At 45.3% G+C, this 27990-nt stretch overlaps 2 protein-coding genes across 5 annotated transcripts in view; both read left to right on the forward strand.

Annotated features, from left to right (window-relative positions):
- MORC3 (MORC family CW-type zinc finger 3) overlaps nucleotides 1-3614 on the forward strand; it is a 54409-nt gene extending 50795 nt beyond the window's left edge. For all 3 annotated transcript variants that reach the window (XM_054249123.2, XM_054249124.2, XM_054249126.2), the window contains one exon: nucleotides 2115-3614. In XM_054249123.2, coding sequence (XP_054105098.1) covers nucleotides 2115-2268 — 154 coding nt within the window. In that variant the 3' untranslated portion in view covers nucleotides 2269-3614. The remainder of the gene's footprint in view (nucleotides 1-2114) is intronic.
- A 7249-nt stretch (nucleotides 3615-10863) lies between these two features.
- CHAF1B (chromatin assembly factor 1 subunit B) overlaps nucleotides 10864-27990 on the forward strand; it is a 30810-nt gene continuing 13683 nt past the window's right edge. Inside the window, exons 1-8 of one of the 2 annotated variants that reach the window (XM_002761418.6) lie at nucleotides 10864-10929; nucleotides 11547-11746; nucleotides 13652-13784; nucleotides 17850-17967; nucleotides 19193-19296; nucleotides 22291-22387; nucleotides 23075-23159; nucleotides 26246-26339. In XM_002761418.6, the coding sequence (XP_002761464.5) occupies nucleotides 11621-11746; nucleotides 13652-13784; nucleotides 17850-17967; nucleotides 19193-19296; nucleotides 22291-22387; nucleotides 23075-23159; nucleotides 26246-26339 (757 nt within the window). In that variant the 5' untranslated portion in view covers nucleotides 10864-10929; nucleotides 11547-11620. The remainder of the gene's footprint in view (nucleotides 10930-11546; nucleotides 11747-13651; nucleotides 13785-17849; nucleotides 17968-19192; nucleotides 19297-22290; nucleotides 22388-23074; nucleotides 23160-26245; nucleotides 26340-27990) is intronic. The other variant, XM_008986648.4, reaches the window with a different exon arrangement.

Here is a 27990-nt window from a genome sequence, read left to right on the forward strand (position 1 = left end):
ACAATACTCCATCTCAAAACCAGGCATGGTGGCTCATCCCTGTAATCCCAGCACTTTGGGAGGCCAAGGCAGATGGATCACTTGAGGTCAGGAGTTTGAAACCAGTCTGACCAACATGGTGAAACCTCGTCTCTACTAAAAATACAAAATTAGCTTGGCATGGTGGCACACACCTGTAATCCCAGCTACTTGGGAGGCTGAGGCAGGAGAATCGCTTGAACCCAGGAGAAGGAGGTTGCAGTGAGCCAAGGTGGTGCCACCATACTCCAGCCTTGACAACAAGAGGAAAACTCCATCTGAAACAAACAAAAAACAGCTGACATGGGAATAAAGTATTATCAAAGATCTAGTGGAATCTTACCATAAAAGCTCACAAAACGAACTTGTTCAAAATTCCGTTGCCTGCATTGTCATCCTAAGGAAAGAACATCTTGATCCCTTTATAGATTTCCACACTAGAAAAGTCAGTATGTAATTTAATATGGACTTACTGTATTGTAGTGGGGTGGGCAATAAGAACAACTATAACACTCAGTGTTTGACATAGTATTTGAAGCAAAAAGCTGTATAGTTTAGGTGTTTATTGATTAAATGCTTTTGGGCATTTTATTTTTTGAGATGGAGTGTCACCCTTGTTGCCCAGGCTGGAGTACAATGGTGCGATCTCAGCTTACTACAACCTCTGCCTCACGGGTTCAAGTGATTCTCCTGGCTCAGCTTCCTGAGTAGCTGGGATTACGGGCATGTACCACGACACCCAGTTAATTTTTTGTGTTTTTAGTAGAGACGGTGTTTCTCCTTGTTGGTCAGGCTGCTTTTAAACTCCCGACCTCAGGTTCCACTGGCCTTGGCCTCCCAAAGTGCTGGGATTACAGGCGTGAGCCACTGTGCCTGGCCAACTTTTGGGCATTTTTAAAAAAAGTCTAGAATATTGATATTCATAAACTTGGAAGGCATGGTAATTATCTTAATCTAGGGTTTCCCAGTGTTTTCAGCAAACCATTGTTCTCTGTAAATGCGTGGTAGCTTGAGCAAGCAATAGGATCAGATAAGTCCTACAATTTAAAAGTTTTTTTTTTTTTTTGAGACAGCCTTGCTCTGTTGCCCAGGCTGGATTGCAGAGGCACAACGTCGGCTCACTGCAACCTCCACCTCCCAGGTTCAAGCGATTCTCCTGCCTCAGCCTCCCCAGTAGCTGGGACTACAGGCATGCGCCATCACGCTCAGCTACTTTTTGTATTTCTAGGTAGAGATAGGGTTTCACCATGTTGCAGGCTTGCCTTGAACTCCTGACCTCAGATGATGCGCCTGTCCTGGCCTCCCAAAAGTGCTAGGATTTACAGGCATGAGCCACTGCGCCTGACCTAAAGAAAGTCTCTTTGACATTGTTTAACACGTTTTGCAAGCTTATTTGACCACAGAACCTTTTATTACTGCTTATACAACTATGGATATCTTATAGAACATGTTGTTGATAATTCTGGCTAGGCATAGTGGTTTATACCTGTAATCCCAGCCCTCTATGGTGGGCAGAATGCTTGAGCCCAGGAGTTTGAGACCAGCCTGGGCAATATAGTGAAACCCTGTTGCTACAAATAATAAAAATTTAAAAAAAATTAGCCGGGGGTGGTGGGGTGAGTCTGTGATTCCCACTACCCGGGAGGCTGAGGTGGGAGAATTGCATGAACCCTGGAGTGCAGTGGTGCCATTGCAGCTCACTGCAACCTTGATCTCCTGGGCTCAGGTGATCCCCGACCTCAGCCTCCCAAGAAGCTGGCACCAAAGGTGCCCCCACCAAGCCTGGCTATTATTTTGTGTTTTTAGTAGAATCAGGGTTTCCCCATGTTGCCCAGGCTGGTCTCAAACTCCTGGGCTCCAGCGATCCTCCCTCCTCAGCTTCTCAAAGTACTGGGAATAGAGGCATGACCTAAGTACACCTGACTAATGAAAATGAATTATTAAAGTGAATTAAGTTCTCTAGGGGAAGTTTTGCTTTTCTTTTTGTTTAATTGTATATTATTCTAGAGAGATTTGATTTTGATATTTTACTTTGTAAGTGCTACATGAAGTAACAGGTAACGCTCATCTAATAAGTTACATATTTGTATTTGCAGCCTCAAACTCCGATCTCTTCGAGTTAATGTAGGACAGCTGCTGGCTATGATTGTGCCTGATCTTGATCTTCAGCAAGTGAATTACGATGTTGATGTAGTTGATGAGATTTTAGGACAAGTTGTTGAACAAATGAGTGAAATTAGTAGTACTTAAAGTATACATTATGTAAGATAAGAAAATATTTGCTCAATTCTTTTGGTTGTACAGCTTTCAAAATATAAATAATTTCATTTTATAGATATGATAGGCAACAGACTGAAAACCATAATCTTATTACTGTATTCTATGCATTCAAGTGTGGTCACAAATATTGTGAACACATGATCATATGTTTTGAAATACCTGTGAATTGTTGGCATTGAGCAGCTGAAGCTACTTCATGACTGTGTTTTGAATGTAAATATTTGTAATTAAGCCTGCACATATTTTTTTATTGCCCTAGAGTACTTAAGTGTTTTTCACCAAGAGCTTTTCAGGTTGCCCCTAAGCTTTGTGCAATTTTTTCTGGTTCCCCAAAGTGTATTTTTCTCTAAGTCGAGGGCTGTGCCATAATACAAATGGAAATGGTACCTTTGATTTTCTTATAAAAGAGTTTAAATAGGATTTTTAAATAATGTAGTCACACTCCTGATACAACTCTGATTCTAAGTGAATTGAGCATTAATGTTTCTTTTGTATAAATTCCTATCCTGAAATATTTTATTCATGAAAGTAAATGTAAGCAAAAACCATCTCCATTTTGCCAGGATTTTATTGTGCTGAGATTGCCAAACACAGTTAAACGCAAAGAGTTTTTATAGAACGAAGAAACAGTCTTTAACAGGAAAAAAGTATTGAAACATTAAATGACCACCAGGTTTACTTTGAAGCCCATTTCTGGCTGTTGAGTCAGCATGAAGTGGGTATGATAATTTTTTAACATTTCTTTTTGTGAAATTTCCTGTACAGCCTTTTGTAGGATTACTACAGGTTAATATGAGTTGAGGAATAGAGTCTTTCTCGAACAACACTGCATACGATTTATTATACTACAAACCTAAATGTTTTATATCCTGGAGTCAAGGAACAAATTTCCCTAGGATTATAGTATTACATGCCATCAAATACTATGCTTTCATTGGTTCTATGTTTTGTGCAATTTTAAAGAGATGGCTTTCTATTAAGTATAAACTATGTATATATAATTAAGAACCATATTTTCCACAACTAAAATGTGCATTATTTTTTCCAAAGTTTTATCATTGCTATTTATTTTTACCTTTGTTTTTGGACATTCAGTGTATTCTTTTTTGTATGTATGCTTAATATGTGTCTGTCATATACAATATTAAATTTTTACTGTATAGTAACTTCTGGAAAGAGCAAATAAATGAAGATTGTTTTTATTTGCCTGATAAAGTAATTGAAAGTGTATTTTTGGTATGAAGCTGGTTTTCTGTCATAATTGTAATTTCCCAAATTTTAAAATCTTGTAATAAAATAAAATATATGATGGCTAACTGTTCAGATACTACTTTTAAAGAATTAATATTCACTTCAGATTATTTTAAAACTGAAAATGTATTCAGTTAGAACCTCAAGTTGAGCTCATTTTAACTACATTAATTGCAAGTTATTTTTTGAAGACTATTTCCATTAAGACTGAGGCAGAGCTCCTCTTTCCTGAGAGTATGTGTATTCTGTTTACAAAAAGAAGCCTTTTCTCGGCCGGGCATGGTGGCTCATGCCTGTAATCTCAGCACTTTCAGAGGCCAAGGCAGGTGCACCTGAGGTCAGGAATTCGAGACCAGCATGGCCCACACAGTGAAACCCCTTCTCTACTAAAAATACAAAATTAGCTGGGCGTGTTGATGCATGCCTGTAATCCCAGCTACTCGGGCGGGTGAGGCAGGAGAATCACTTGAACCTGGGAGGTGAAGGCTGCGGTGAGCCGAGATCACGGCATTGCACTCTAGCCTGGGCAACAAGAGCAAAACTCCATCTCAAAAAAAAAACAAAAACTTCCTATGGCTATCTGACTTGATGGGAAAATTAATCATTGGATTAGTAAGATAAACTTGCTTGCTAAATTGATTCTTTGGAAGTACTTAGATATTTTTTGCCCTTTATGAAGATATTGTAAGTATTGCCAAGGTATGAGACTTTGAAAACTGTTGTTTAATAGAACAATATGGACTTTCATGGTGTCCACATTGTTGTCTCTTTTGTTGTGTGTGTGGGACAGTATTGTTTCAACTAACATTTATTACTTTAAAACACCAAAGGGGACCAGGCGCGGTGGCTCACTCCTGTAATCCCAGCACGTCTTGGGAGGCCGAGGTGGGCCAATCAGGAGGTCAGGAGATAGCGACCATCCTGGCTAACACGGTGAAACCCTGTCTCTACTAAAACTACAAAAAATTAGTTGGGTGTGGTGGCACGCACCTGTAGTCCCAGCTGCTTGGGAGGCTGAGGTAGAATAATTGCTTGAACCCAGGAGGCAGAGGTTGCAGTGAGCTGAGATAGTGCCACTGCACTCCAGCCTGGGCAACAGAGCAAGACTCTGTCTCGAGAAAAAAAAAACACACACAACACAAAAAGTATGAGGAAGTAAACCAAAACAGTCCACAGTGTCTTCAAACAGGACCTAGGGTGGCAAAATCAATGACAGCTGAGTGAGCACACACAGCAGGAGGGGCATGGCATGTCCATGTGCGCTTCCTTTGGGCCTCAAATTCCTAATGTGGCAGATCCAGTTGATGTTGCTTGTGATCTCAGACGATTGACTTCTGCTATTAAATAAACCTCTTAAACTTGGGCCGTGTGTCATGGAGGAATCATTTAAGTTCTCACCTCTGGCTGCCTTTTAGAATCACTTGGAGAGCTTTTTAAGGTAAGGCTGCACCTCACGCTAATTTAGTCAGTGTCTTTGGGGGTTAGAGCCAGATAACAGTAGTTTTTAGGCTTTACAGGTTAATTCCAGCGCACTATCAGAGCTGAGCACCATTGATCTGTCTTCTGTTGAGTATTTACAAATGTTGAACTCAAGTGGTTAATGAAACTCAAACATTCATGTGTATGTATTTTATTTACATTAAATTGAATATATGTGCATCTCAAAATTTACACAGCGGGATTATACCATATAATTGGTAACTAAACATTTCCATATCTCAAAAAGCTTAAGGAACATTTCGTCATAGGAATATGCTCCTATTGCTTATTTCTTTTTGTTAGAATATACTGTGAAAATTACTACATACCACACATGCTTTTCTGATTATATCCAGAGTGTAAATTCTTCGCAGTGAATATTGATAAGTCAAAGAATGTATGCCATGTACATTTTAATAAATGTTGCCATCCAGAAAAGGTTGCAGGAATTTATACTTATGACGAGTGATAAGAGTATTTTCCTCAAAATCTCTCAAACTTAATTTGCTAATTTGATATGTGAAAACATGACAGCTGACGTTTGTCTCAGGTTGGACATATTTTACTATGTTGGCCATTTTAATTTTCTGTGTTCTATACCTGTTCTTGCCTCTTCTTTTCTACTGGGTTGTCTTATTGCTGTAAAGCTGAAAGCTTGTGTTAATTTGGCCACATACCAGCCAAAAACTACCCAGACACACACCCATTTATTCCTATTTCAGAAAATCTGCACTAGGTTTTTTTTTTGTTTTGAGACAGGGTTTCATGCTGTTGCCCAGGCTAGAGTGCAGCATGTATGATCATGGCTTACTGCAGCCTCAACCTCTGAGACCCAAACAATCCTCCTGCCTTAGCCTCCTGAGTAGCTGGCACTACAGGCATGCCCCACCGTGCCCAGCTAACTTTTCTATTTTTTGTAGAGGTGGGATTTCGCCATGTTGCCCAGGCTGGTCTCAAGCTCTTGGAGTTAAGCAGTCCACCCTTCTGGGCCTCCGAAAGTGTTGGGATTACAGGTGTGACCCACCGAGCCTGACTGGTTAAGTCTCATTTTGTGCAGTGTCTCATAAATAGGGACTCAAGTGGTTTGAAAACCTCAATAGAATCCTATCTTTGCATGTTAGTCTGTTGAATGTGGTCACAGCTCATAAAAGGAATGCTATTAATACCTGATTGTTGTAGAGGAAAATATATATGTAAATGTGTCGCTTTTTAGAATTGTTTCTTGATCACAGAGTTAGCTTTTATATACTGTCCTGTAGGAAGAAAGTCAAGACTAAGGAGACACAGTGTCCAGTCAAGCCATTTAAATATAGGTGAAATAAATGAGTGTGAGGCCACAGAGAATGAATTCGCCATGATAGACCTGGAGTGTGCGTTACAATTTAAGTCCATTTTCTACACACATTCTACCGAGTTGTGAATAGATGCAGTTTCCTCAAACACAAAACAAGTGTAGCCTCAACCTTCGGTATTTTGGTAGAGTGAACAGGAAACTTTTGAGAGCCACAATTTGGTAGAGTCATTAGGACTCTAGGTCTTGGTAACAAGACAGAATAAATTTAAGTTTGAATATAAAGGACCTTTACCCTAACCTGGCTAACAATATTTAGGTTATGTGGTCAATACGTGAATATCTAGAATTTGGCTCTATCTTTTTTTTTTTTTTTTGAGACAAGGTATCACTCTTGCCCAGGCTGGAGTGCAGAGGTGTGATCACGGCTCCTGCAGCCTCAGCCTCCCGGACTTGGTGATCCTTCCACCTCAACCTCCTGAGTAGTCAGGACCACAGGCACACACCACCATGCCTAACTAATTTTTGTATTTTTTATAGAAACGGATTTTTCCCTTGTTGCCCAGGCTGGTCTCGAACTCCTGGGCTCAAGCGATGCACCCCCACCTTAGCCTCCTAAAGTGCTAGGATTACAGGAGTGATACCCTAACTTAAGGTTTTGTTGATTTTTTTGGTTGTTTTTCTATATATACTCCAGGGTATTTCAGAGGTAAGGTATTTCAATACATTTTAAAAATTTCCCAGTCTAGACTTGGTGACAGCCATTTCTCCAAGGAGCTCTGCTTTGATTTGTGGAAAATGCTATTTGAAGACCATAATCTAAGCACAGATATAGTCACTGTTAGGGCATTTTTTTTTTTTGAGACAAGGTCTTGCACTGTTGCCCAGGCTGGAGTACAATGGTACAATCACAGCTTACCATAGCCTCAGACTCCTAGGCCCAAGCACTCCTCCTTCCTCATTCTCTCAAGTACCTGGGAATAAAAGGCACATGCCTGGCTGATATTTTTTTTTCCCCTAGATACAGGGTCTTGCTATGTAACCCAGGCTGGTCTTGAACTCCTGAGTTCAAGTGATTCTCCTGCTTCAGCCTGCCAAAGTGTTGGTATTACAGGCATAAGCCACTGTGTCTGGCCTAGTTTGGGCATTTCTAGGCCTTTTTAGTGGACCGAACTAAAAGACTATATAAATATAGTCTCAAACTCCAACTCCTGGGCTCAAGTGCTCCTCCTTCCTCAGCCTCCCAAGTACCTAGGACTATAGGCGCATGCCACATGCCTGGCTGATTTTTTTCCCCCTAGGTACAAGGTCTTGCTACATTGCCCAGGCTGGTCTTGAACTCCTAGGCTCAAGTGATACATAAATATACTCTCTTTTGCTGAAAATCTTGGTTCCTAACCCCGTAATTATTCGCTCTTGCCAATGTATACATAATACATATGTATGCATATATGTAACAAATACCAATATTTTCCAACCATAGTATGACTGAGGAAGTAAGCCTTCTTTGGGGTAGGATGACATTTCTGTGTTTGCCAATCACTTGAAATAACTTGTTCTTATGTGCATCACAATCTTTCTTCATCCGTGTTGCTGCCCGTGTCAGCCAGTGCGGAGTTCTCCAGGAAAACAGAGCCAGTAGGATAGATGGAAGAGATTGATCAGGAGTGGCTTAAGAGGTTTTGGAGGCTGAGAAGTCCCATAATCTGCTGTCTGCAAGATGGAGACCCAAGAAAGCCAGTGGTATAACTTAGTCCCACTCCAAAGGCCTGAGAACCAGGAGCTCTGACGTCTGAGGGTGGAAGATGGATGTCCCAACTCAAGAAGAGACAGAATTTGCCCTTCCTCCACTTTTTGTTCTTTTCAGGCTCGACAGATTGGATGATTCCCAGATACTGCTTATGTTGGTGGGGGTGGATCTTCTGTACTCAGTCTACTGATTCAAATGCTAATGTCTTCCAGAAACACCCTCATAGTCAGAAACAATGTTGACCAACTGTCGGGCATGTCTTGGCCCGGGCAGACTGACACATAAAATTAACCATCACAGTATTTCTTTTGGATTACTGAGTAGAATCCCAAGGTATGAATATAGCACAGTCTGATTACCTTTTCTTCTGTGGGTGGATATTTGGTGTCTTTCCAGTTTAGGACTATTGTGAATAATGATTCTTGTGAATAATGATTCTTGTATGAATTTGCTTTTGTTTTCCTGATATATATGCCAAGGAGTGGAATTGCTGAGTCATGGGGTAGGCATATCATTAACTTTATTAGACACTGTTGAACAGTTTCTTAAAGTATTTAACGTCAGCTTATACTTCCACCAGTGGTGTGCCAGAGCTCCTGTGGTTCCCATTCTCCTCTGCTGATTTCTGCCATTTTCTTCTATTTTCCTTTTTTTTGAGACTGAGTCTCAACTCTGTCATCCAGACTGGAGTGCAGTGGTGCGATCTCAGCTCACTGCAACCTCTGCCTCCTGGGTTCAAGCAATTCTCGTGCCTCAGCCTCCCGAGTAGCTGGGATTAAGGCGCCTGCCACCATGTCCAGCTAGTTTTTCTATTTTTAGTACAAAATACAGAAGATAGACGGGTTTCATCATGTTGTTCAGGCTGGTCTCAATCTCCTGACCTCAAGTGATCTGCCCGCTTCAGCCTCCCAGACTGCTGGGATTATAGACGTGAGCCACCACGCCTGACCTCTCTTACATTTCTTATTCTGATATTTGCTCAACACTTTTCCAACTCTGTATTGAACTTTTATTTGTGCTATCAAAGCTTTTTGTTGTTCTTTTTGAGACAGAGTCTCACTCTGTCACCTAGGCTGGAGTGCAGTGGTGCGATCTCAGCTCACTGTGACCTCTGCCTCCTGGGTTCAAGTGATTCTCCTGCCTCAGCTTCCTGAGTAGCTGGGACTACAGGCACACCACACCCAGCTAATTTTTGTATTTTTAGTAGAGATGGGGTTTCACCATGTTGGCCAGGATGGTCTCCATCTCTTGACCTCTTGATCGCCCTCCTGGCCTCCCAAAGTGCTAGAATTACAGGCATGAGCCACTGCACCTGGCCCTGCAGGATGTGTTTTGATCTTTTCAATCCATAGTTCAGGGTCGTGACACTTCAAGAGGTGGGCAGAGTATTCATTTGTGAATGAACAGCATTTATGAGAAATTTGAATAATTCTGATGTTTGAGAGATAGGTAGAATCCCAGGCTTTCCAAAACAGACTGATTATCACACCCATCAGGGAGTTTATGAAAATGCAAACCCCTGGAGCAGCTGGATGTTCGCAATCATGGGGCTGGTTTAGAACAGCCAGATTATCTAAAGTATATGGTCATTCCCAGTCCAAGCTCTAAATCCTGGAGAGAAAAATCTAAAAACTGCATATCTGGATATGTTATTCTAGCTTCCTGTAGAAACTGGGCTTCAGGCCGGGCGCAGTGGCTCACGTCTGTAATCCCAGTACTTTGGGAGGCCGAGGCGGGCAGATCATGAGGTCATAAGATCGAGACCATCTTGGCTAACACCGTGAAACTCCGTCTCTACTAAAAATACAAAAAAGTAGACGGGCTTGGCACGCGCCTGTAGTCCCAGCTACTTGGGAGGCTGAGGCAGCAGAATCTGTTGAACCTGGGAGGCAAAGGTTGCAGTGAGCGGAGATCGCGCTACTGCACTCCAGCCTGCGCGACAGTGGGAGACCCGTCCCCCGCACGTATCAAAAAAAAAAAAAAAAAACGGGTTTCAAGGAGCATACAGCCATTCTCATCAACATGAGACACTGATTTGTAGACAATTTCTGTACCTTTCATAAAGCTGTCTAAAAGCCTCAGCCAGTATTTATATAAGAATACATGTCTGTTCTTGTTTTTCAAAAATGCCTAGAACAGTTGGCTCCTCAGATAAACCTGTGTGATCCTTTTATCCAGTAAAAGCAAAGTATCCAAAGGTACTTGTTTCCCCGCCTTCTGGGGAATTAGGTCTCCTATGGAAACGTCCCATTTCAAAAGGCCTGCGGTATGTATCTCTGCCTACCGCTCGTTTTACAGCCTCACTTTAAAATGTTAGTCTGTTTTTTTAACAAGGGTTTGTGACGGCATCTGCTGTAATAATAAAGTGTAAGCAACCTCGCGCTAGGTACTGAACAATTTCATAACTTTGAACTCTCCAAAATGTTCTAGAAGCCAATATAGAAAACCCAGAAATTTCAATTTTTGTTTGCAGAAGGAGCACGAGACCCGGTTGTGTTGGCCCTCCACCAAGTACCCAGGGCTAGCATAGGGTCGGTCTAACACACAACGCAGGCTGTGTAAACGTTTGCTAAAAGAACGAATCAGCAAGGAATAAGTAATGGAGAGTAATGATGAATAATAATGACTCCATTCTTTCTGCTGTCGTGGGTCTGGCAGGAATAAATTCCGGCCCGGATTCCGACCCCAGGCCCAGAGCGGGAGTATCCTCTGAGCCCAGGAGGGGGCGGGACCTGAGGGGCGCTGGAGGGGCGGGGCGTCCATGGGGTCCCGCCCATGTTGGGGCGGGGCCTGTGGCGCGCGGGAAGAAGGCGCGCTGCGCGGGAGGTGACGGCGCGGCTGACGGTCCGGGTCACTGCAGGTACAGCTTCCCGGGGTTGGCCCAGGGGGCTTCGCGGCATTTGTGGTCACGTCGGTCTCAAGCCAGAGGCCCTCGCTGAGGGCGGGCAGCTAGGGCCCAGGCATAGCTCCGGAGCGGCCCGCGTTTGGGCGGCGGGGCCCCATCCATCCCCTGGCCCCCGCGCGGCCTCCTCCCGGCGGCCTAAGTCCCAGCTTCCCCGGCCCAGCGCCCGGTCCCTGGGAAAGGCGGAGTTCTCTTGTCCCGCCGCCCGGGCCCCCAACCTCTTTGGCCCCCTCTTCCGGGATGCTCCTCCCAGGGCGCGCCCCTCCCCCGGCTCTCAGGGCGCGCCCTCAGCTCCCAGTAAGCGGGAACTGGCTGTGCAGCCGGCCCAGGCCCCTAGGTAGCCTCTACCTGGGTGTTTCGTTTTGCTTTTCTGGATGTAGCGGAGTATCATTAACTATGGACGCCAGGGCCCAACGAAGCATTTTAGGTGGAGCTGGCAAGGTGTTAATGTCAGATGGCAACGTTAACATCCTTTCCCAACGCAGTGTGGTGCGTTTTAAATGGCCCCTGACTCCTATTCAACGCTCAGTGACCCTTAGCTGCTGCTGTAACACTGTTGTTTAATCCATCACCAGCATTTTGCAGCTCTCCTCTGTTTTGAGGCAGAACCGTGCCCGAGAAACGTTTTGCCCCTTCGAGACTCAGGAGGATGAAAGTCATCACTTGCGAAATAGCCTGGCACAACAAGGAGCCCGTGTACAGCCTGGACTTCCAGCATGGGACGGCCGGGAGGATCCACAGACTGGCGTCTGCAGGCGTGGACACCGCTGTCAGGGTAAACTGGGGCAGAGAAGACATCGGAACACTGCTTGAAGCAATTGTTTTCATTCTTTTTTTTCTTTTTTTGAGACGGAGTTTCGCTCTTGTTACCCAGGCTGGAGTGCAATGGTGCGATCTCGGCTCACCGCAACCTCCGCCTCCTGGGTTCAGGCAATTCTCCTGCCTCAGCCTCCTGAGTAGCTGGGATTACAGGCACGCGCCACCATGCCCAGCTAATTTTTTGTATTTTTAGTAGAGACGGGGTTTCACCTAGTTGACCAGGATGGTCTCGATCTCTTGACCTCGTGATCCACCCGCCTCGGCCTCCCAAAGTGCTGGGATTACAGGCGTGAACCACCGCACCCGGCCCTGTTTTCATTCTTTTATTTAAAACTAATGTCGGCTGGGCGCAGTGGCTCACGCCTGTTATCCCAGTGCTTTAGGAGGCTGAGGTGAGAGGATCACTTGAGCCCAGGAGTTCAAGACCAGCCTGGGCAATATAGTCAGAAATTAAAAAGTAGCAAGAGGTGGCAGTGTCAGGTGTAGGCCCAGCTACCCTTGGGAGGTTGAGGTAAGAGGATCACTTGAGCCCAGGAGTTTGAAACTGCAAATCCCTAGGAATTTGATCCCTAGGAGGTTGAAGCAATGATCACTCCACTGCACTCCAGCCTGGGTGACAGAGCCAGACCCTTCTCTTAAGTAAATGAATGAATGAATGAAAGTATGTCAACAAACTCAAACTACTTTGTCATCTAGCTCAGAATGCTAAATTTCCAGGGCCTGGAGGGAGCAATGAAAGTAAAAGAGAGCTGCTTTCTTTTTTTTTTTGAGGCAGAGTCTCACTCTCTTCCCCAGGCTGGTTGCTCACTGCAACCTCCGCCTCCCAGGTTCAAGTGATTCTTCTGCCTCAGCCTCCAAGTAACTGGGACTACAGGTGCCTGTCACCACACCGAGCTAATTTTTGAATTTTTAGTAGAGGTGGGGTTTCACCATATTGGCCAGGATGGTCTTGAACTCCTGACCTCAGGTGATCTACCCACCTCAGCCCTGATTTCTTATTTGAGTCATTTTCCCTAGATGATTGTAACTGGATGTTCATTGTTTTGGGATCCTGATCTGGGTTCCTATTGGGTGACAAGTTGCTCTAGAAAGAAGGTGGAGGGGGACAGTAGACATTTATGTTTTAGATAGGGAGTGCTTTCATTTTATGTTTCAAAAGAAAAACTAAATTTTCTTTCTGGAAATAAATAGAGTATTTTTTTTTTTTTTTTTGAGGCATGGTCTTACTCTGTCTCCCAGGCTGGAGTGCACTGACCTGACCTCCTAGGCTCAAGTGATCCTCCCACCTCAGCCTCCCTGGTAACTAGAACTACAGGCATGTGCCATCACACTTAGCTAATTTTTTAAATTTTCTGTAGACACAGGTCTCACTGTGTTTCCAGGCTGGTCTCAAACTTCTGGCCTCAAGTGATTATTTTCCCACCTCGGCCTCCTGAAGTGCTAGGATTACAGGTGTGAGCCACTGCATCCGGCCTATGGTATTGTGGGTTTTTTTTCTTTTTTTTTTTAAACGGAGTCTCGCTCTGTCACCAGGCTGGAGTGCAGTGGCACGATCTCCACTCACTGCAACCTCCGCCTCCTGGGTTCAAGTAATTCTTCTGCCTCAGCCTCCTGAGTAGCTGGGACTATAAGTGCGCACTACCACGCCCAGCTAATTTTCGTATTTTTAGTAGAGATGGGGCTTCACCATGTTGGCCAGGATAGTCTCGATCTCGACCTCATGATCCGCCTGCCTCGGCCTTCCAGAGTGCTGGGATTACAGGCATGAGCCACCTCGCCCAGCCCATAGTATTGTTCTAATACAAACAGTATAATATGCGCTCATTCTGTGTTTCTCAAATGAATGTTTTGTTATCAACAGATCTGGAAGGTAGAGAAGGGACCAGATGGAAAAGCCATTGTGGAATTTTTGTCTAATCTTGCTCGTCATACCAAAGCCGTCAATGTTGTGCGTTTTTCTCCAACTGGGGAAATTTTAGCATCGGGAGGAGATGGTGAGTCTTGCTGTTCTTCAGAGACTCTTTAGGAACCAGATAGATACCTGTGTGTCTTGTGTCAGATAGTGAGATTTGAGCTGGATATGCTTTTTATTTCAGGTGTGTCCGGTCCTCTCAGTCTGTCATTTGGGTAGTTAAGTAAAATAACGTTCTAGGGAGTGTGTTAGCGTCATGGGAGAGAGGACAGCAAGATTAAATCCAGAAGACCTGTTTGAAAACAGCTGCTTTCCCACTAGCTCCCACTGAGCTGGCTGTTCTAAGACAAGAAGGAAAGGCACTTACCCCTCTGTCACATCCCAAGCAAGGTGACTGCTCTGGTTTTGTTTGATTGTTAGTTTAATATCTGGTGACCAGAGTTGGGTCTGTGTCTCTGTGTGATTAATTGACTGGCTTTAGGACTGTGTAATTAATTAATTGGCTCTGGGAGTATTTTTTTGAGTTTCACACTTGTTGCCTGGGCTGGAGTGCAATGGCTCTATCTCAGCTCATTGCAACCTCTACCTCCCAAGTATAAGTGAGTCTCCTGCCTCAGCTTCCCGAGTACCTGGGATTACAGGCATGCACCACCATGCCCAGCTAATTTTGTGTTTTTAGTAGAGACAGAGTTTCTCCATGTTGGTCAAACTGGTCCTGGCCTCAGGTGATCCACCTGCCTTAGCCTCCCAAAGTGCTGGGATTACAGTGTGAGCCACTGTGCCAGGCTGGGAGTATTTTTTTTAAAACCAGTCATCTTTTATTTGAGCTTTTTTTTGTGTGAGACAGAGTCTCTCTCACTCTGTCACCCAGGCTGGAGTGCAATGGTGCAATCTCGGCTCACTCACTGCACCCTCCACCTCCTGGGTTCCAGCAACTCTCCTGCCTCAGCCTCCCGAGTAGCTGGGATTACAGGTGCCTGCCACTACACTGGGCTAATTTTTGTATTTTTAGTAGAGATGGGGTTTTGCTATGTTGACCAGGCTGGTCTTGAAGCCCTGAGCTCGGGCAATCTGCCTGCCTCAGCCTCCCAAAGTGTTAGGATTACAGGCGTGAGCCACTGTGCCCGGGCTATTTGGGCATTAATTTTTAAGTGGGATATGAAAGAATTCAGCAGGCCAAGTTCCTCATGGAGGGGTGCCATGCTCAGAAGCGCAGTGTGCCCTCCCACCGGCCCCTCTTCAGTGGGCCCTGAGTAGCCACCTGTGTTTGGTCTCCCTGTAAGAAAAGCAGTAGCTGAAAAGTGCGTATGCTGCTGGCACCCTGGAAACCCCTGCACTGCTCCCTTTCTTCAGTGACGTACTTGTTGTAATACCTGTGGTAGCCTCTGAATCGCTCCCGCAGTGCCGGTCCGGGTGATATCCTGCATTGTACCCAGCTTGGCAGCTCCCCTAGTTTGACATCCATGCATTTCCTCCCTTTCCCTGCGGTGATTTTGTTCCCTGCAGTGACTGATGCTGTCTTGGAGTCTTGGTGTCGGCAGTGCCAGGATGTTGGAGGGTATTGGGGAGGAAGCACACCGGGAGCGTCGTTAATGAATGGCCTTGTGATTTGTGCTTGTTTGGTGGGAACAGATTGATTCGTATTTTCTGCCTGTGCTTAAATGGGATAAAATTATATGGAAAAAGTAAACCAGGCTGGGTGCAGTGGCTCACACTTGTTGTAATCCCAGCACTTTGGGAGGCCGAGGCAGGTGGATCATTTGGGGTCAGGAGTTTGAGACCAGCCTGGCCAATGCAGAGAGACCTCATCTCTACTAAAATACAAAAACTAGCTGGGCATGGTGGCAGGTACCTGTAATCCTAGCTATGCAGGAGGCTGAGGCGGAGAATTGCTTGAACCTGGGAGGCAGAGGTTGCAGTGAGCCAAGATTGGACCATGGCACTCCAGCCTGGGCAACACAGTGAGACTCTGTCTCAAAAAAAAGTAAACCTTCTTACCATACTTTAAAACAATGTAGAAACTAGTACAAATTAAACAGAAATCTAAAGGGTTTTTTTTTTTGCAGAAGAAGGAAAAGAGACCTGATTGAGTTCAGTGCCATGATCCCTGGAGTGTGTGAAGGTGTGCGTATGTGCACATGCACTCATTTGTAGAGGGAAAGGTGGGGAGCAGGAGCGTCACTTAGGGGTGGCTACATGCTGTCTCCCCTGCAGTTGCACGTGTCAGCCCTCATTTTCCAAAGTTCCTTAGCCTTAGAGGCCCAAAAACCTGCCTTTGTCAGCATGCGGAGAGTGTTCATCCATTACGGCCAATGGCATCTTAACCAAGCTCCCAGACTAATGTGTGCAACATGGATTCTGGTTAACTTAGACGGCAATGTGTTTGTCCTTACAACCTCATTCATTCACTCTTCTGCTGTGCTCATTCCTAAAAGTGAAGCCAATGGATGGCCAGAAGTTTATGTGGTAATCGTGGAGTCAGAATGTGGGGAGTTAGCGGACTCAGACATTGAGTGACCTCAGGCTAAAGGACCCGATGTGTCTGTAACGATATTAATAGCTGACACTTACTGGGGCTTACTCTCTGCCGGCTGTTGTGTTGCGTGTTATGCCCATTGGCCAATTTAACCCTCACAACAGCCTGTGAGGTAGGTGTACTGTTATCTCCATTTTTGGGACAGGGTCTTGCTCTGTCACTTAGGCTAGAGTGCCGTGGTGAGATCAGAACTCAATGCAGCCTCCACCTCCTGGGCTCAACTGATCCTCCCACCTCAGCCTCCCAAGTAGCTGGGACCACAGGTGTGTCCCACCACACCTGGCTAATTTTTCTGATTTTTAGTAGAGATAAAGTCTTGCTCTCTTGCCCAGGCTTGTCTTGAGCTCCTGGGCTCAAATGATCCTTTTGCCTCAGGCTCCCAAAGTGCTGGTATTGCAGGCATGATCCACCACACCCTGCTTGTTATCCCCATTTACAGGTGAGGAAACTGAGACATCAAGACCTAAGGGACTTGCTGAAGGTTTTCAGCTGGGAACATTTGCCGACCATTGCACTGGGATTTTTTTTTTTTTTTTGCTGTTTTGCCTTCCTTCCTTCCTTCCTTCCTTCCTTCCTTCCTTCCTTCCTTCCTTCCTTCCTTCCTTCCCTCCCTCCCTCCCTCCCTCCCTCCCTCCCTCCCTCCCTCCCTCCCTCCCTCCTTCCTTCCTTCCTTCCTTCCTTCCTTCCTTCCCTTTTCTTTCTTTTTTGAGACAAAGTCTTGCTCTGTTGCCCAGGCTGGAGTGCAGTGGTGCAATCTCAGCTCACTGCAACCTCCGCCTCTTAGGTTCAAGAGATTCTCCTGCCTCAGCCTCCTGAGTAGCTGGGATTACAGGCATGTGCCACCACACCTGGCTAATTTTTGTATTCTTAGTAGAGACAGGTTTTCACCATGTTGGCCATGCTGGTCTCAAACTCTTGACCTCATTATCTGTCTGCCTTGGCCTCCCAAAGTGCTGGTATTACAGATGTGAGCCACCATGCCTGGCTGCTGTTTTGTTTTTCTATTGAGCTATTAATAGATTATGCCTTTAGAATTGTTTTTTCTTTTTGAGACGGAGTTTCGCTCTTGTTACCCAGGCTAGAGTGCAATGGCCGACCTCGGCTCACCGCAACCTCCACCTCCTGGGTTCAGGCAATTCTCCTGCCTCAGCCGCCTGAGTAGCTGGGATTACAGGCACGCACCACCATGCCCAGCTAATTTTTTGTATTTTTAGTAGAGACAGGGTTTCACCACGTTGACCAGGATGGTCTCGATCTCTTGACCTCGTGATCCACTCGCCTTGGCCTCCCAAAGTGCTGGGATTACAGGCGTAAGCCACCACACCCGGCCCACCTTTAGAATTGTTAATGTAGCCAGTCACTTTACAGTGGCATTTTGCTGGCTAGGGACCCTTCTGTTTAAGATGATTTTGTATAGCACTGACCTAGTATGAATGTGATTTTGAGGTTTTAACTCAGAAGGCAAGCCTACTTTCCCTGTTGAAATGCTTGGAAGTAAAATATTGTGGCCAAAGCGTCCACTGAACAACATAAATGTGGTTGAATATCCTAAAAATCCTGACATGAAGGAGTGTGGGTGAAGCGTGGGTCACGTGATTGAATCACCTGCAGATGCTGTCATCCTGTTGTGGAAGGTGAATGATAACAAGGAGCCAGAGCAAATCGCTTTTCAGGACGAGGACGAGGCCCAGCTCAACAAGGAGAACTGGACAGTTGTGAAGACTCTGCGGTAACCTGGGAAGGACCATGGCACTGATCTCTGTTCATGATGAGTGCATTACATGGAATACACATTTTGACTTTTTTAAATCTTTTTTCTTTTGAGACAGAGTCTTGCTCTGTCACCCAGCTGGAGTGCAAAGGTGTGATCTCGGCTCATTGCAACCTCTACCTCCTGGGTTCACACGATTCTCCTGCCTTAGCCTCCCAAGTAGCTGGGATTACAGGCACATACCACTACACCCAGCTAATTTTTTGTGTTTTTAGTAGAGATGGGGTTTCACTATGTTGGCTAGACTGGTCTTGAACTTCTGACCTCGTGGTCCGCCTACCTCGGCCTTCCAAAGTGCTGGGATTATAGGCATAATTCACTGCACCTGGCCTTTTTCTTTTCTTTTGAGATAGAGTCTCATTGTCACCCAGGCTGGAGTGCAGTTGTGTGGTTGCAGTACCCTGCAGCCTTGACTTCCTGGGCTCAGGTGATCCTCTCACCTCCCATTTAGCTGGGACTACAGGTACATGCCACCATGGCCTACTAATTTTTAAATTTTTTGTAGAGACGGAGTCTCACTATGTTGCCCAGGCTGGTCTAATTTAGAAGTTTTATTCATGTGAACCAGTCCTAAGATAACAGTTTTAAAGGATGAAAGCATAATTAAAATGGATTTTCTTAGTTTCCCAACCTCAGGTGATCTTTCCTCCTCGGCCTCCCAAATTGCTGGGATTACAGGTGTGAGCCACTGTGCCCAGTGAAAGTAGTTTTTTAATAACTATTAGCCAATATGGTGCCAGTGGAAATTTTGGAATCTCATTTTAATGCATAGTTCCAGAGTTTGCCTTTATATTTTTGAAAACTTGTTCCTTTTTGAGTTAATACTGGCTTTTTTTGCTTTTTAAAATTTTTTTTTTGTTTTTTGAGATGGAGTCTTGCTCTGTCACGCAGGCTGTAGTACAGTGGCATGATCTTGGCTCACTGCAACCTCTGCGTCCTGGGTTCTGGGGTTTCTGCTGCCTCAGCCCCTGAGTAGCTGGGACTACAGGCAAACACAAGCACACCTGGCTAATTTTTGTATTTTGAGTAGAGATGGGGTTTTGCCATGTTAGCCAGGCTAGTCTTTGAACTCTTGACCACAGGCAGTCTGCCTGCCTTGGCTTCCCAAAGTGCTGGGATTACATGCGTGAGCCATGACACCCAGGCAGTAATTGCTTTTTTCCTCTTTGGTTTTGGATTCTAGGGGCCACTTAGAAGATGTGTATGATATTTGCTGGGCAACTGATGGGAATTTAATGGCTTCTGCCTCTGTGGATAACACAGCCATCATATGGGATGTCAATAAAGGTAAATGATCTGTTTTGTTATTATCAGCAGGAAGAAATATTCTAAGTGTCTATAAAAGCCTTTTCTTGAGGCCGTCTTGCTTTGTCGCCCAGGCTGGAGTACAGTGGGGCGATTGCGGCTCACTGCACCCTCTGCCTCCTGGGTTCAAGCGATCCTCCTGCCTCAGTCTCCTGAGTAGCTGGGACTATAGGTGTGTACCCCCACATCCAGCTAATACTTGTGTTTTTAGTAGAGATGATTTCATCATGTTAGCCAGGCTGGTCTTGAACTCCTGACCCCAGGTGATCTGCCCGCCTTGGCCTCCCAAAGTGCTGAGATTACAGGTATGAGCCATTGTCTCTGGCCCTGATTTCCTGTAACTTTATTTTTTTATTTTAATTTTTTTGGAGACAGAGTTTTGCTCTTGACCAGGCTGGAGTGCAGTGGCGCGATTTTGGCTCACTACAACCTCTGCCTCCGGGTTCAGGAGATTCTCCTGCCTCAGCATCCCCAGTAACTGGGATTATAGGTATGGGCTACCAGGCCTGGCTAATTTTTTTTATCATTAGTAGATACAGGGTTTCACCATTGGCCAGGCTGGTCTCAAACTTTTGAACTCAAGTGATCCACCTGCCTTGGCCTCCTCAAGTGCTGGGATTACAGGCATGAGCCACCAGGCCCGGTCTACTTACTTTAACTTTAAAAGCAACACAACCAATTGTTTTAGTTAATTGAAGTAGACAGTTGGCTCAGCAGGATAGGGGTCAGTCTCATATGCCATGGATCGTCAGAGTGTAAGAGGCTTAGCAGCCTGTCATCTTACCTGCAGGCGAGTTACTGATGCTGAGGCCAGGCAGATCCCACATGGAGGGGCCTGCAGGTAAGATGACAGGCCCAGGCCCTGCCTTTATGGAGGCTAGGATCTTGGGAAGATTAACAAGTCACTTATAATTTATAGGGCATGGCATGCTGGTTGGTGGGGTAGGTGGGATCAGGTTTCCATTTCAGAAGATCAAGGAAAGCCAGGGACATTCTGTTCTCTAGTTGGGGAGACAGTTGACATGTGAAAAGTTATAGTGGTATAAAAATAGCTTTGAAATGCCAAAAGCAAGCAGGGGCTAATTCCTAACCATTTTTATCCCCCACCGTCCTTTATTCAACTTTGTTTTCTCCTAAGCGTCTTCCTGCCAATTCTACAACTCAAGTCCCTGGGGAGGGGAGTTGGTGTTGGCTGTCCCCGAAGCATTGTGTCAGCCCAGCTCTCATCCGGTTTATAAAAATCTTCGCTCTTTTTCGTTCCATGCTGTCCAGCCAAGCCGTCCTCCATCCTGTCTTGTTTGTTTGTGTGTTTGTTTGAGACAGAGTTTCACTTAGTCGCCCAGGCTGGAGTGCAGTGGTGCAATCTTGGCTCACTGCAACCTCTGCCTTCTGGGTTCAACAATTCTCCTGCCTCAGCCCCCAGAGTAGTTGGAATTATAGGCACCCACCACCACACCCAGCTAATTTTTGTGTTTTTAGTGGAGACAGGGTTTTTGGCCAGGCTGGTCTCGATCTCCTGACCTCAAGTGATCCACCTGTGTTGGCCTCCCAAAATGTTGGGATTACAGACGTGAGCTACTGCTCCTGGCCAGGATTTTAGGTTTTATCTTGAGTGTGATGTGTTGCTACAGAACCTCACCAAAAACCTCAAAAAAAAAAAAAAAAAATGACCTGCCAGACACAGTGGCTCACTCCTGTAATCCCAGCACTTTGGGAGGATTGCTTGATCCCAGGAGTTCAAGACCAGCATGGGCAACATGGCAAAACCCTATCTACCAAAAAAATACGAAAATTAACTGGATGTGGTAGTACGGGCCGATAGTCTCAGCTCCTCGGGCTGCTGAATCTCTTGAGCCTGGGAAGTTGAGGCTGCATTGAGCTCTGATGGTGCTACTGCACTCCAGGACCAGACCTTGTCTCAAAAAAAAGAAAAAAAAAAAGGAATGGCCAAGGCTTCGTAACTCCCTTGTCCTTTTATGCAGGCGATCTCTGTGTGCTGAATATTTTCTGAGTCCCTTTTCTATCCCTGTTCACATTGTCTGCTCTGGGCCCTCTTCATCTTTTTCCTGGTCTACTCGGTCACCTCCTAACTAGTGACACTTTGTCATCTTGTAAACCTGTTTGAACTTTAAAATGCAGATGACTTCTCAGCTTGACTACCCACAGCCCTTTCCTTACACACACGGTCTGTAATATTTCTCCTTTCCTCCTTATCTTCTGTTCTTGGCCCTCCAGTGTACCCATTAGCAGTTTTTGGTCACCTGTCACTGCTCCGTATTCACTTCACTAATCTGTCTTTTTTTGGGGGACGGAGTTTTGCTCTTGTCGCCCAGGCTGGAGTGCAATGGCGCCACCTTGGCTCACTGCAACCTCCGCCTTCCAGGTTCAAGCAATTCTCCTGCCTTAGCCTCCCAAGTAGCTGGGATTACAGGCATGCACCACCATGCCCAGCTAATTTTTGTATTTTTAGTAGAAATGGGGTTTCACCACGTTGGTCAGGCTGGTCTTGAACTACTGACCTCAGGTGATCCGCCCTCCTCAGCCTCCCAAAGTGCTGGGACTACAGGCATGAGCCACCTCGCCTGGCCACACTAAGCTGTCTTAACCCCGTGGATTTCCTTAGAATACCTTCTTCCACCCTTCATCTCCTCCTCATCCTGCCTGACCTGGGGAACTGAACTTAGATCTTCTGGGACGCGGTGCCCTGTGCTATCAGCTCCCCCTCCTCTCCCGGTCCACATGTGTGATACTTGCCTGTTGATGGGTCTGTCTGATCTGTGAGCTCCCTGACGGTGGGGACTGCATGAAATCATCTTTGCAACACCAGAGCCTGACACAGGGTTTAGTACGGAGTCTCTCACTTATGCCCGCTGAGTGATACATGGTAAAAGGGAATAATATTTATGTCATAGTTTATGCTATTTGGGCTCAAATAAGTTTTGATAATGCTGTTTTGTGTGTGTGTGTTTTTTGTAGGACAAAAGATATCGATTTTTAATGAACATAAAAGTTATGTCCAAGGAGTAACCTGGGACCCTTTGGGTCAATATGTTGCTACTCTGAGCTGTGACAGGTACATTCGGCTTTGGCAAGCTGTCTTTGTATTTACTTGGAATTTTCTGCAGAGAGATTTTTATCACAACTTAACCAAAATTTATCATAGTCTAGCTTTGATTCTTTTGTTCTTGCTTTTATACTCATTCTTATAATATGATCAGAAATTGAAAATTAATTAGGGCAAGTGCCTTACACGAAGTTTGTATTTAGTAAATCCTTTTTGTTTGTTTGTTTGTTTCTGGAGACAGAGTCTCAGTCTGTCACCCAGGCTAAAGTGCGGTGGCGCAGTCTCAGCTCACTGCAACATCTTCCTCCTGGTTTCAAGTGACTCTCCTGCTTCAGCTTCCCTAGTAATTGGGATTACAGGTGTGCACCACCACACCCGGTTAATATTTGTGTTTTTAGTAGGGACAGGGATTCACCATGTTGGTCAGGCTGTTCTCGAACTCCTGATCTCAAATGATTGGCCTTCCTTGGCCAACGTGCTGGGATTACAGGCATGAATCACCACGCCCGGCCTATAATATTCTTTAGGTTGCTAATACTCACTTCCTTCATCATTATCCAGTTGTGAATATCACTGGTAAAAGATTTTGCAGGCTGAAAATTGTTGCGGTGGTTATAGGCTGTTGGTAATAAGTTGTTTCTGTGTGAAGCATAATTCATGTACTAGAAGTGGTAAATCAATGTGTTCTTTCTTCAGGGTGCTGCGAGTATACAGTACACAGAAGAAGCGTGTGGCTTTTAATGTTTCGAAGATGCTGTCTGGAATAGGGGCTGAAGGAGAGGTACACAATATTTTGCCATTCTTTTTCAGCAGCACTTTATTAGGAAGTCACGAGCTCCTCCCATACCCTTGTGGCCAAATTATTGGCCTCAAGGACCCCATTCCTGAACTATAATAAGGCCTCCTCTTGGACAGTCAAGGCTCAGTTAGTGTGGTGGGCTAATCTGTATGGAAATGGGGACATCTGGAGACCAAGGGAGAGCCACCAATGGAGGACAGGACAGTGGTTTTCAACCCTGGCTGCACTGTAGAATCACCTGGGAAGCATTATAAATATGGGTGCTGGCCGGGCGTGGTGGCTCACACCTGGAATCCCAACACTTTGGGAGACTGAGGTGGGCGGATCACTTGAGGTCAAGAGTTTGAGACCAGCCTGGCCAACATGGCCAAATCCCATCTCTATGAATTACAAAAATTATCTGGGCGTGGTGGTACATACCTGTAATCCCAACTACTCGGGAAGCTGAGGCATGAGAATCACTTGAACCTGGGAGGCGGAGGTTGCAGTGAGCTGAGATCATGCCACTACACTCCAGCCTGGATGATAGAGCGAGACTCTGTTTCAAAAATAAAATAAAATAAGGCTGGGCATGATGGCTCACACCTGTAATCCCAGCACTTTGGGAGGCTGAGGTGGGCAGATCACCTGAGGTCAGGAGTTCGGGACCAGCCTGGCCAACATGGTGAAACCCCGTCTCTACTAAAAATACAAAATTAGATGGGCATGGTGGTGCATGCCTATAATCCCAACTACTAAGGAGGCTGAGGCAGGAGAATTGCTTGAACCCAGGAGGCAGAGGCTGCTGTGAGCTCAGATCGCGCCATTGCACTTCAGCCTGGGTGACCAGAATGAAACTCGATCTCATATAGATAATTAATTAAAATAAAATAAGAATAAAAATATGGATGCCTTGGCCCCAGCCTGAGTGGTGTGATTCACTTGGTTGGAGGTAGGTAGGGCTGCCATGAATCTCAGATGTAGTGAGGGCTGGTCACAACTGATCTGGGAAGATCCCTACATGAGGTAACAGAAGACAGGCAGTCCAGCTTTGGATCTGTCTGGCAGCATTCACTTTACTATCTTGGCAGGTAGATAGAGAGCTTTGGTAGCAGACAGCAGAGACGCAGCCAAAACTCTGTTATTTAGAAATAGGAAGGATTTTGACTTTGAAAGAATTGGCAAATGAAAATAGGACTGTAGTCCTAAAGGACTCAAGGCTACTGAGGCAGACACCAAGGTACAGGGGAGTAAGCCGGTTACTGGCTTCACATGGGAACTTGGTGCACATCCCTCCAAGAAAGCAGGGTAAGGCAGTGTGGGCTGGCCACTGACATGCACTGAGAGGTCACACCTGCGAAGTAAGAGTAGTAATGCCGGCTGGGTGCAGTGGCTCATGCCTGTAATTCCAGCAATTTAGGAGGTGAAGGTGGGCAGATCACCTGAGGTCAGGAGTTCAAGACTAGCCTGGCTAACATGGTGAAACCCTGTCTCTACTAAAAATACAGAAATTAACTGGGCATAGTGGCACATGCCTATAGTCCCAGCTACTCCGGAGGCTGAGTCAAGAGAATTGCTTGAACCCAGGAGGTGGAAGTTGCAGTGAGCCGAGATTGTGCCATTGCCCTCCAGCCTGGGCAACAAGAGTGAAATTCCATCTCAAAATAAATAAACAAATAAATAAAATAATAATAATGCCTGCTTCCTTGTGTTCTTAAGAATTAAATGCTTGCTTGTTTGTTGAGACAGTGTCTGGCTCTGTCTCCCAAGCTGGAGTGCAGTGGTGTGATCTTGGCTCACTGCAACCTTCACCTCCCAGGTTTAAGTGTTGCTCCTGCCTCAGCCTCCCGAGTAGCTGGGATTACAGGCGTGTGCCACTATGCTTGGATAATTGTATTTTTAATAGAGACGGGGTTTTGCTATGTTGGCCAGGCTGGTCTCGAACTCCTGGCGTCGAGTGATCTGCCTGCCTCAGCTTCCCAAAGTGCTGGGATTACAGGTGTGAGCCATCATGCCCAGCACATGCTTGATGTTTATAAAATGTCAATAAATAGTAATAAGACCTGTGTTAGACAGGTGTTCAAGAAATGTTGTTTGGGAAGATTAATGATAACCAGTTTAATAATCCACTATTTTCTTTTTTAAAAAGATACATTTATTAATAGCTGGAGGTGATGGCATGTGCCTATAGTCCCTGCTACTCAGGAGGCTGAGGTGGGAGGATTGCTTTGAGCTCAGAAGTTCTAGGTTGCAGTGACCTATGATTGTGCCGCTGCACTCTAGCCTGGGTGACAGAACAAGATGCTGTCTCTAAATAAATAGGCTGGGCGTGGTGGCTCATGCCTATAATCCCAGCACTTTGGGAGGCCAAGGCGGGTGGATCATGAGGTCGAGAGATGGAGACCATCCTGGCCAACATGGTGAAACCCCATCTCCACTACAAATACAAAAGTTAGCTGGGCGTGGTGGCATGTGCCTGTAGTCCCAGCTACTTGGGAGGCTGAGGCAGGAGAATTGCTTTTATCTGGGGAGGTGGAGGTTGCCGTGAGCCAAGATTGCATCCTTGCACTTCAGCCTGGCGACAGAGCAAGACTCCATCTCAAAAAAAATAAATAAAAATAAAAATAAATAAATAGAGTACATTCATTTGGAAATTCTAAATGAATCCACACAGATAGAAAGCAAAGGTCTCCTGGTCATCTTCCCACTGTCTCCCAGTCTCAAGCCCCAGTTGACCCACTGTTGACCCTTTGGTTTGTGTTCTTAAGAGTTTTTAAAAATAATTTTAGAAGCACATAAAACACCCACATATACATACAACTTTACCTAACAAAAATGTGTGGTCAGTTTTCATGAATGATTACCCTTGCAGTGTTGCACAGTTACTTGATTTGAAATACATTTCAGTTTGATTTATGATTATGTCAACAGTGATTGACACTAAAGAAAACCACGGGAACACACAGCGTCTGGGAAGCCTTTATTGTGAGCGTGAGGACTGGAAAAATGTTTAGACTTTGTGTGTAGAGAAGAAACAAACAAACCAAATAATTAAAAATCATCATAAAAATAAATGTTCTGTGCGGCAGGCAAGAAGCTACCGGATGTTTCACGATGACAGCATGAAGTCGTTCTTCCGAAGACTGAGTTTCACTCCTGATGGATCTTTGCTCCTCACGCCAGGTGTGTTTCGTAGCTTCGGATTTAAGGGAATGATGGCCAAGCAGGAATGTCTGCTCCTGTTTGACACTGCTTATCAGCTCAGTGAATGCTGATCACAGCAGGGGTCCCCAGCTTGCAGGGGTCCCCGACTTGCCTGCCATTGGAACCTCCAGGGAAGCTTCAAAAAATTCCTGGACCCTATGTCCCACCCCCAGAGTAGTGTAATTGGTCTGGGTGGCTTGGCTTTTGGAATTTTAAAAAGATTTCCAGGTGATTCTCATGTGCAGGCAAGTTTGAGAGTTACGAGATTAAAGTGATAGGCATTTTCTCTGAGATAAATTTAACTTTTGGCTGGGCACCGTGGCTCACGCCTGTAATCTTAGCACTTTGGGAGGTCAAGGTGGGCGGATCACCTGAGGTCAGGAGTTTGAGACTAGCCTGACCAACATGGAGAAACCCTGTTGTATACTAGAAATACAAAAAATTAGCGGGGCATGGTGTTGCATGCCAATAATCCTAGCTACTCAGGAGGCTGAGGCAGGAGAATCGCTTGAACCTGGGAGGCAGAAGTTGTGGTGAGCAATATCATGCCATTGCACTCCAGCCTGGGAAACAAGAGCAAAACTTTGTCTCAAAAAAAAGGTCAGCCAAGTTTCATTGTCCCTAAAAAGGCTCAGCACAGCAAGATAAGGCTAGGTAGCATTGAGGCCAGGGTGTACTCAGAGAACAATGCCTACTCATCTCCACTGCTCTAGGACCATCCTGTGCATAAAGATGACAACATCGACCAGGGTTGGGCCAAACTGGAGGGCACAGGGCAGGTTTGCCACTGAGTCCCATCCCAGCTGGGCCAGGGAGGGTCTGAGAAGGGTGTGAATCACACATGCAGCCTTGTGGGTGAGGTTTTAAAGAACACTGTGGAACATGTGGGAATGATACTTTGGCTTAGGAAGTCTCAGGATGAAGAAAAACTAGTTGTTTAGGTTATTTACTAAAGTTAGTTATTAAACATAAATCATTAAAAGTTATTCACTAAACCCAGTAATAAATTCTTTTAATATATATTTTTTAAATGGAGTCTCTCTCTGTCACCCAGGCTGGAGTGCAGTGGCACCATCTTGGCTCACTGTAGCCTACAGCTCCTGGGTTCAAGTGATTCTACTGACTCAGCCTCCTGAGTAGCTGGGATTACTGGCGCCCATCACCACGACCAGATAATTTTTGTATTTTTAGTAGAGATGGGGTTTTGTATTTGTATTTTTAGTAGAGATGGGGCCTTGTTTTCATATTTTTAGTAGAGATGGGGCCATGTTGGCCAGGCTGGTCTCAAACTCCTGCCTTCAGGTGATCTGCCCACCTTGGCATCCCAAAGTGCTGGGATTACAGGTTACAGTTGTGAGCCACCTTGCCCTGCCCCAGTAGCAAATCCTTTCCTAAGTGGCCACTCTAAAAATATTTTCAATTAAAATCAAGTAGCAAATGGATGGATGTCTGTTATCACTGCTTTGTGCTTTGTTCTTTGGGTTGTTAGTGAGTGCAGGAAAACAGAAAAAGGAAATTACAAAGATTGGAAAAGAAGAGATAAAAACTGCAATAGGATTGTATTTCTAGAAAATCCAAGAGATTTAAAAAATACTATTAGAAGTTTAAAAAGAATCTGATAAGTTGGCTA

The sequence above is a fragment of the Callithrix jacchus genome, chromosome 21 (assembly GCF_049354715.1).
Source record: "Callithrix jacchus isolate 240 chromosome 21, calJac240_pri, whole genome shotgun sequence".
NCBI lineage: Eukaryota > Metazoa > Chordata > Mammalia > Primates > Cebidae > Callithrix > Callithrix jacchus.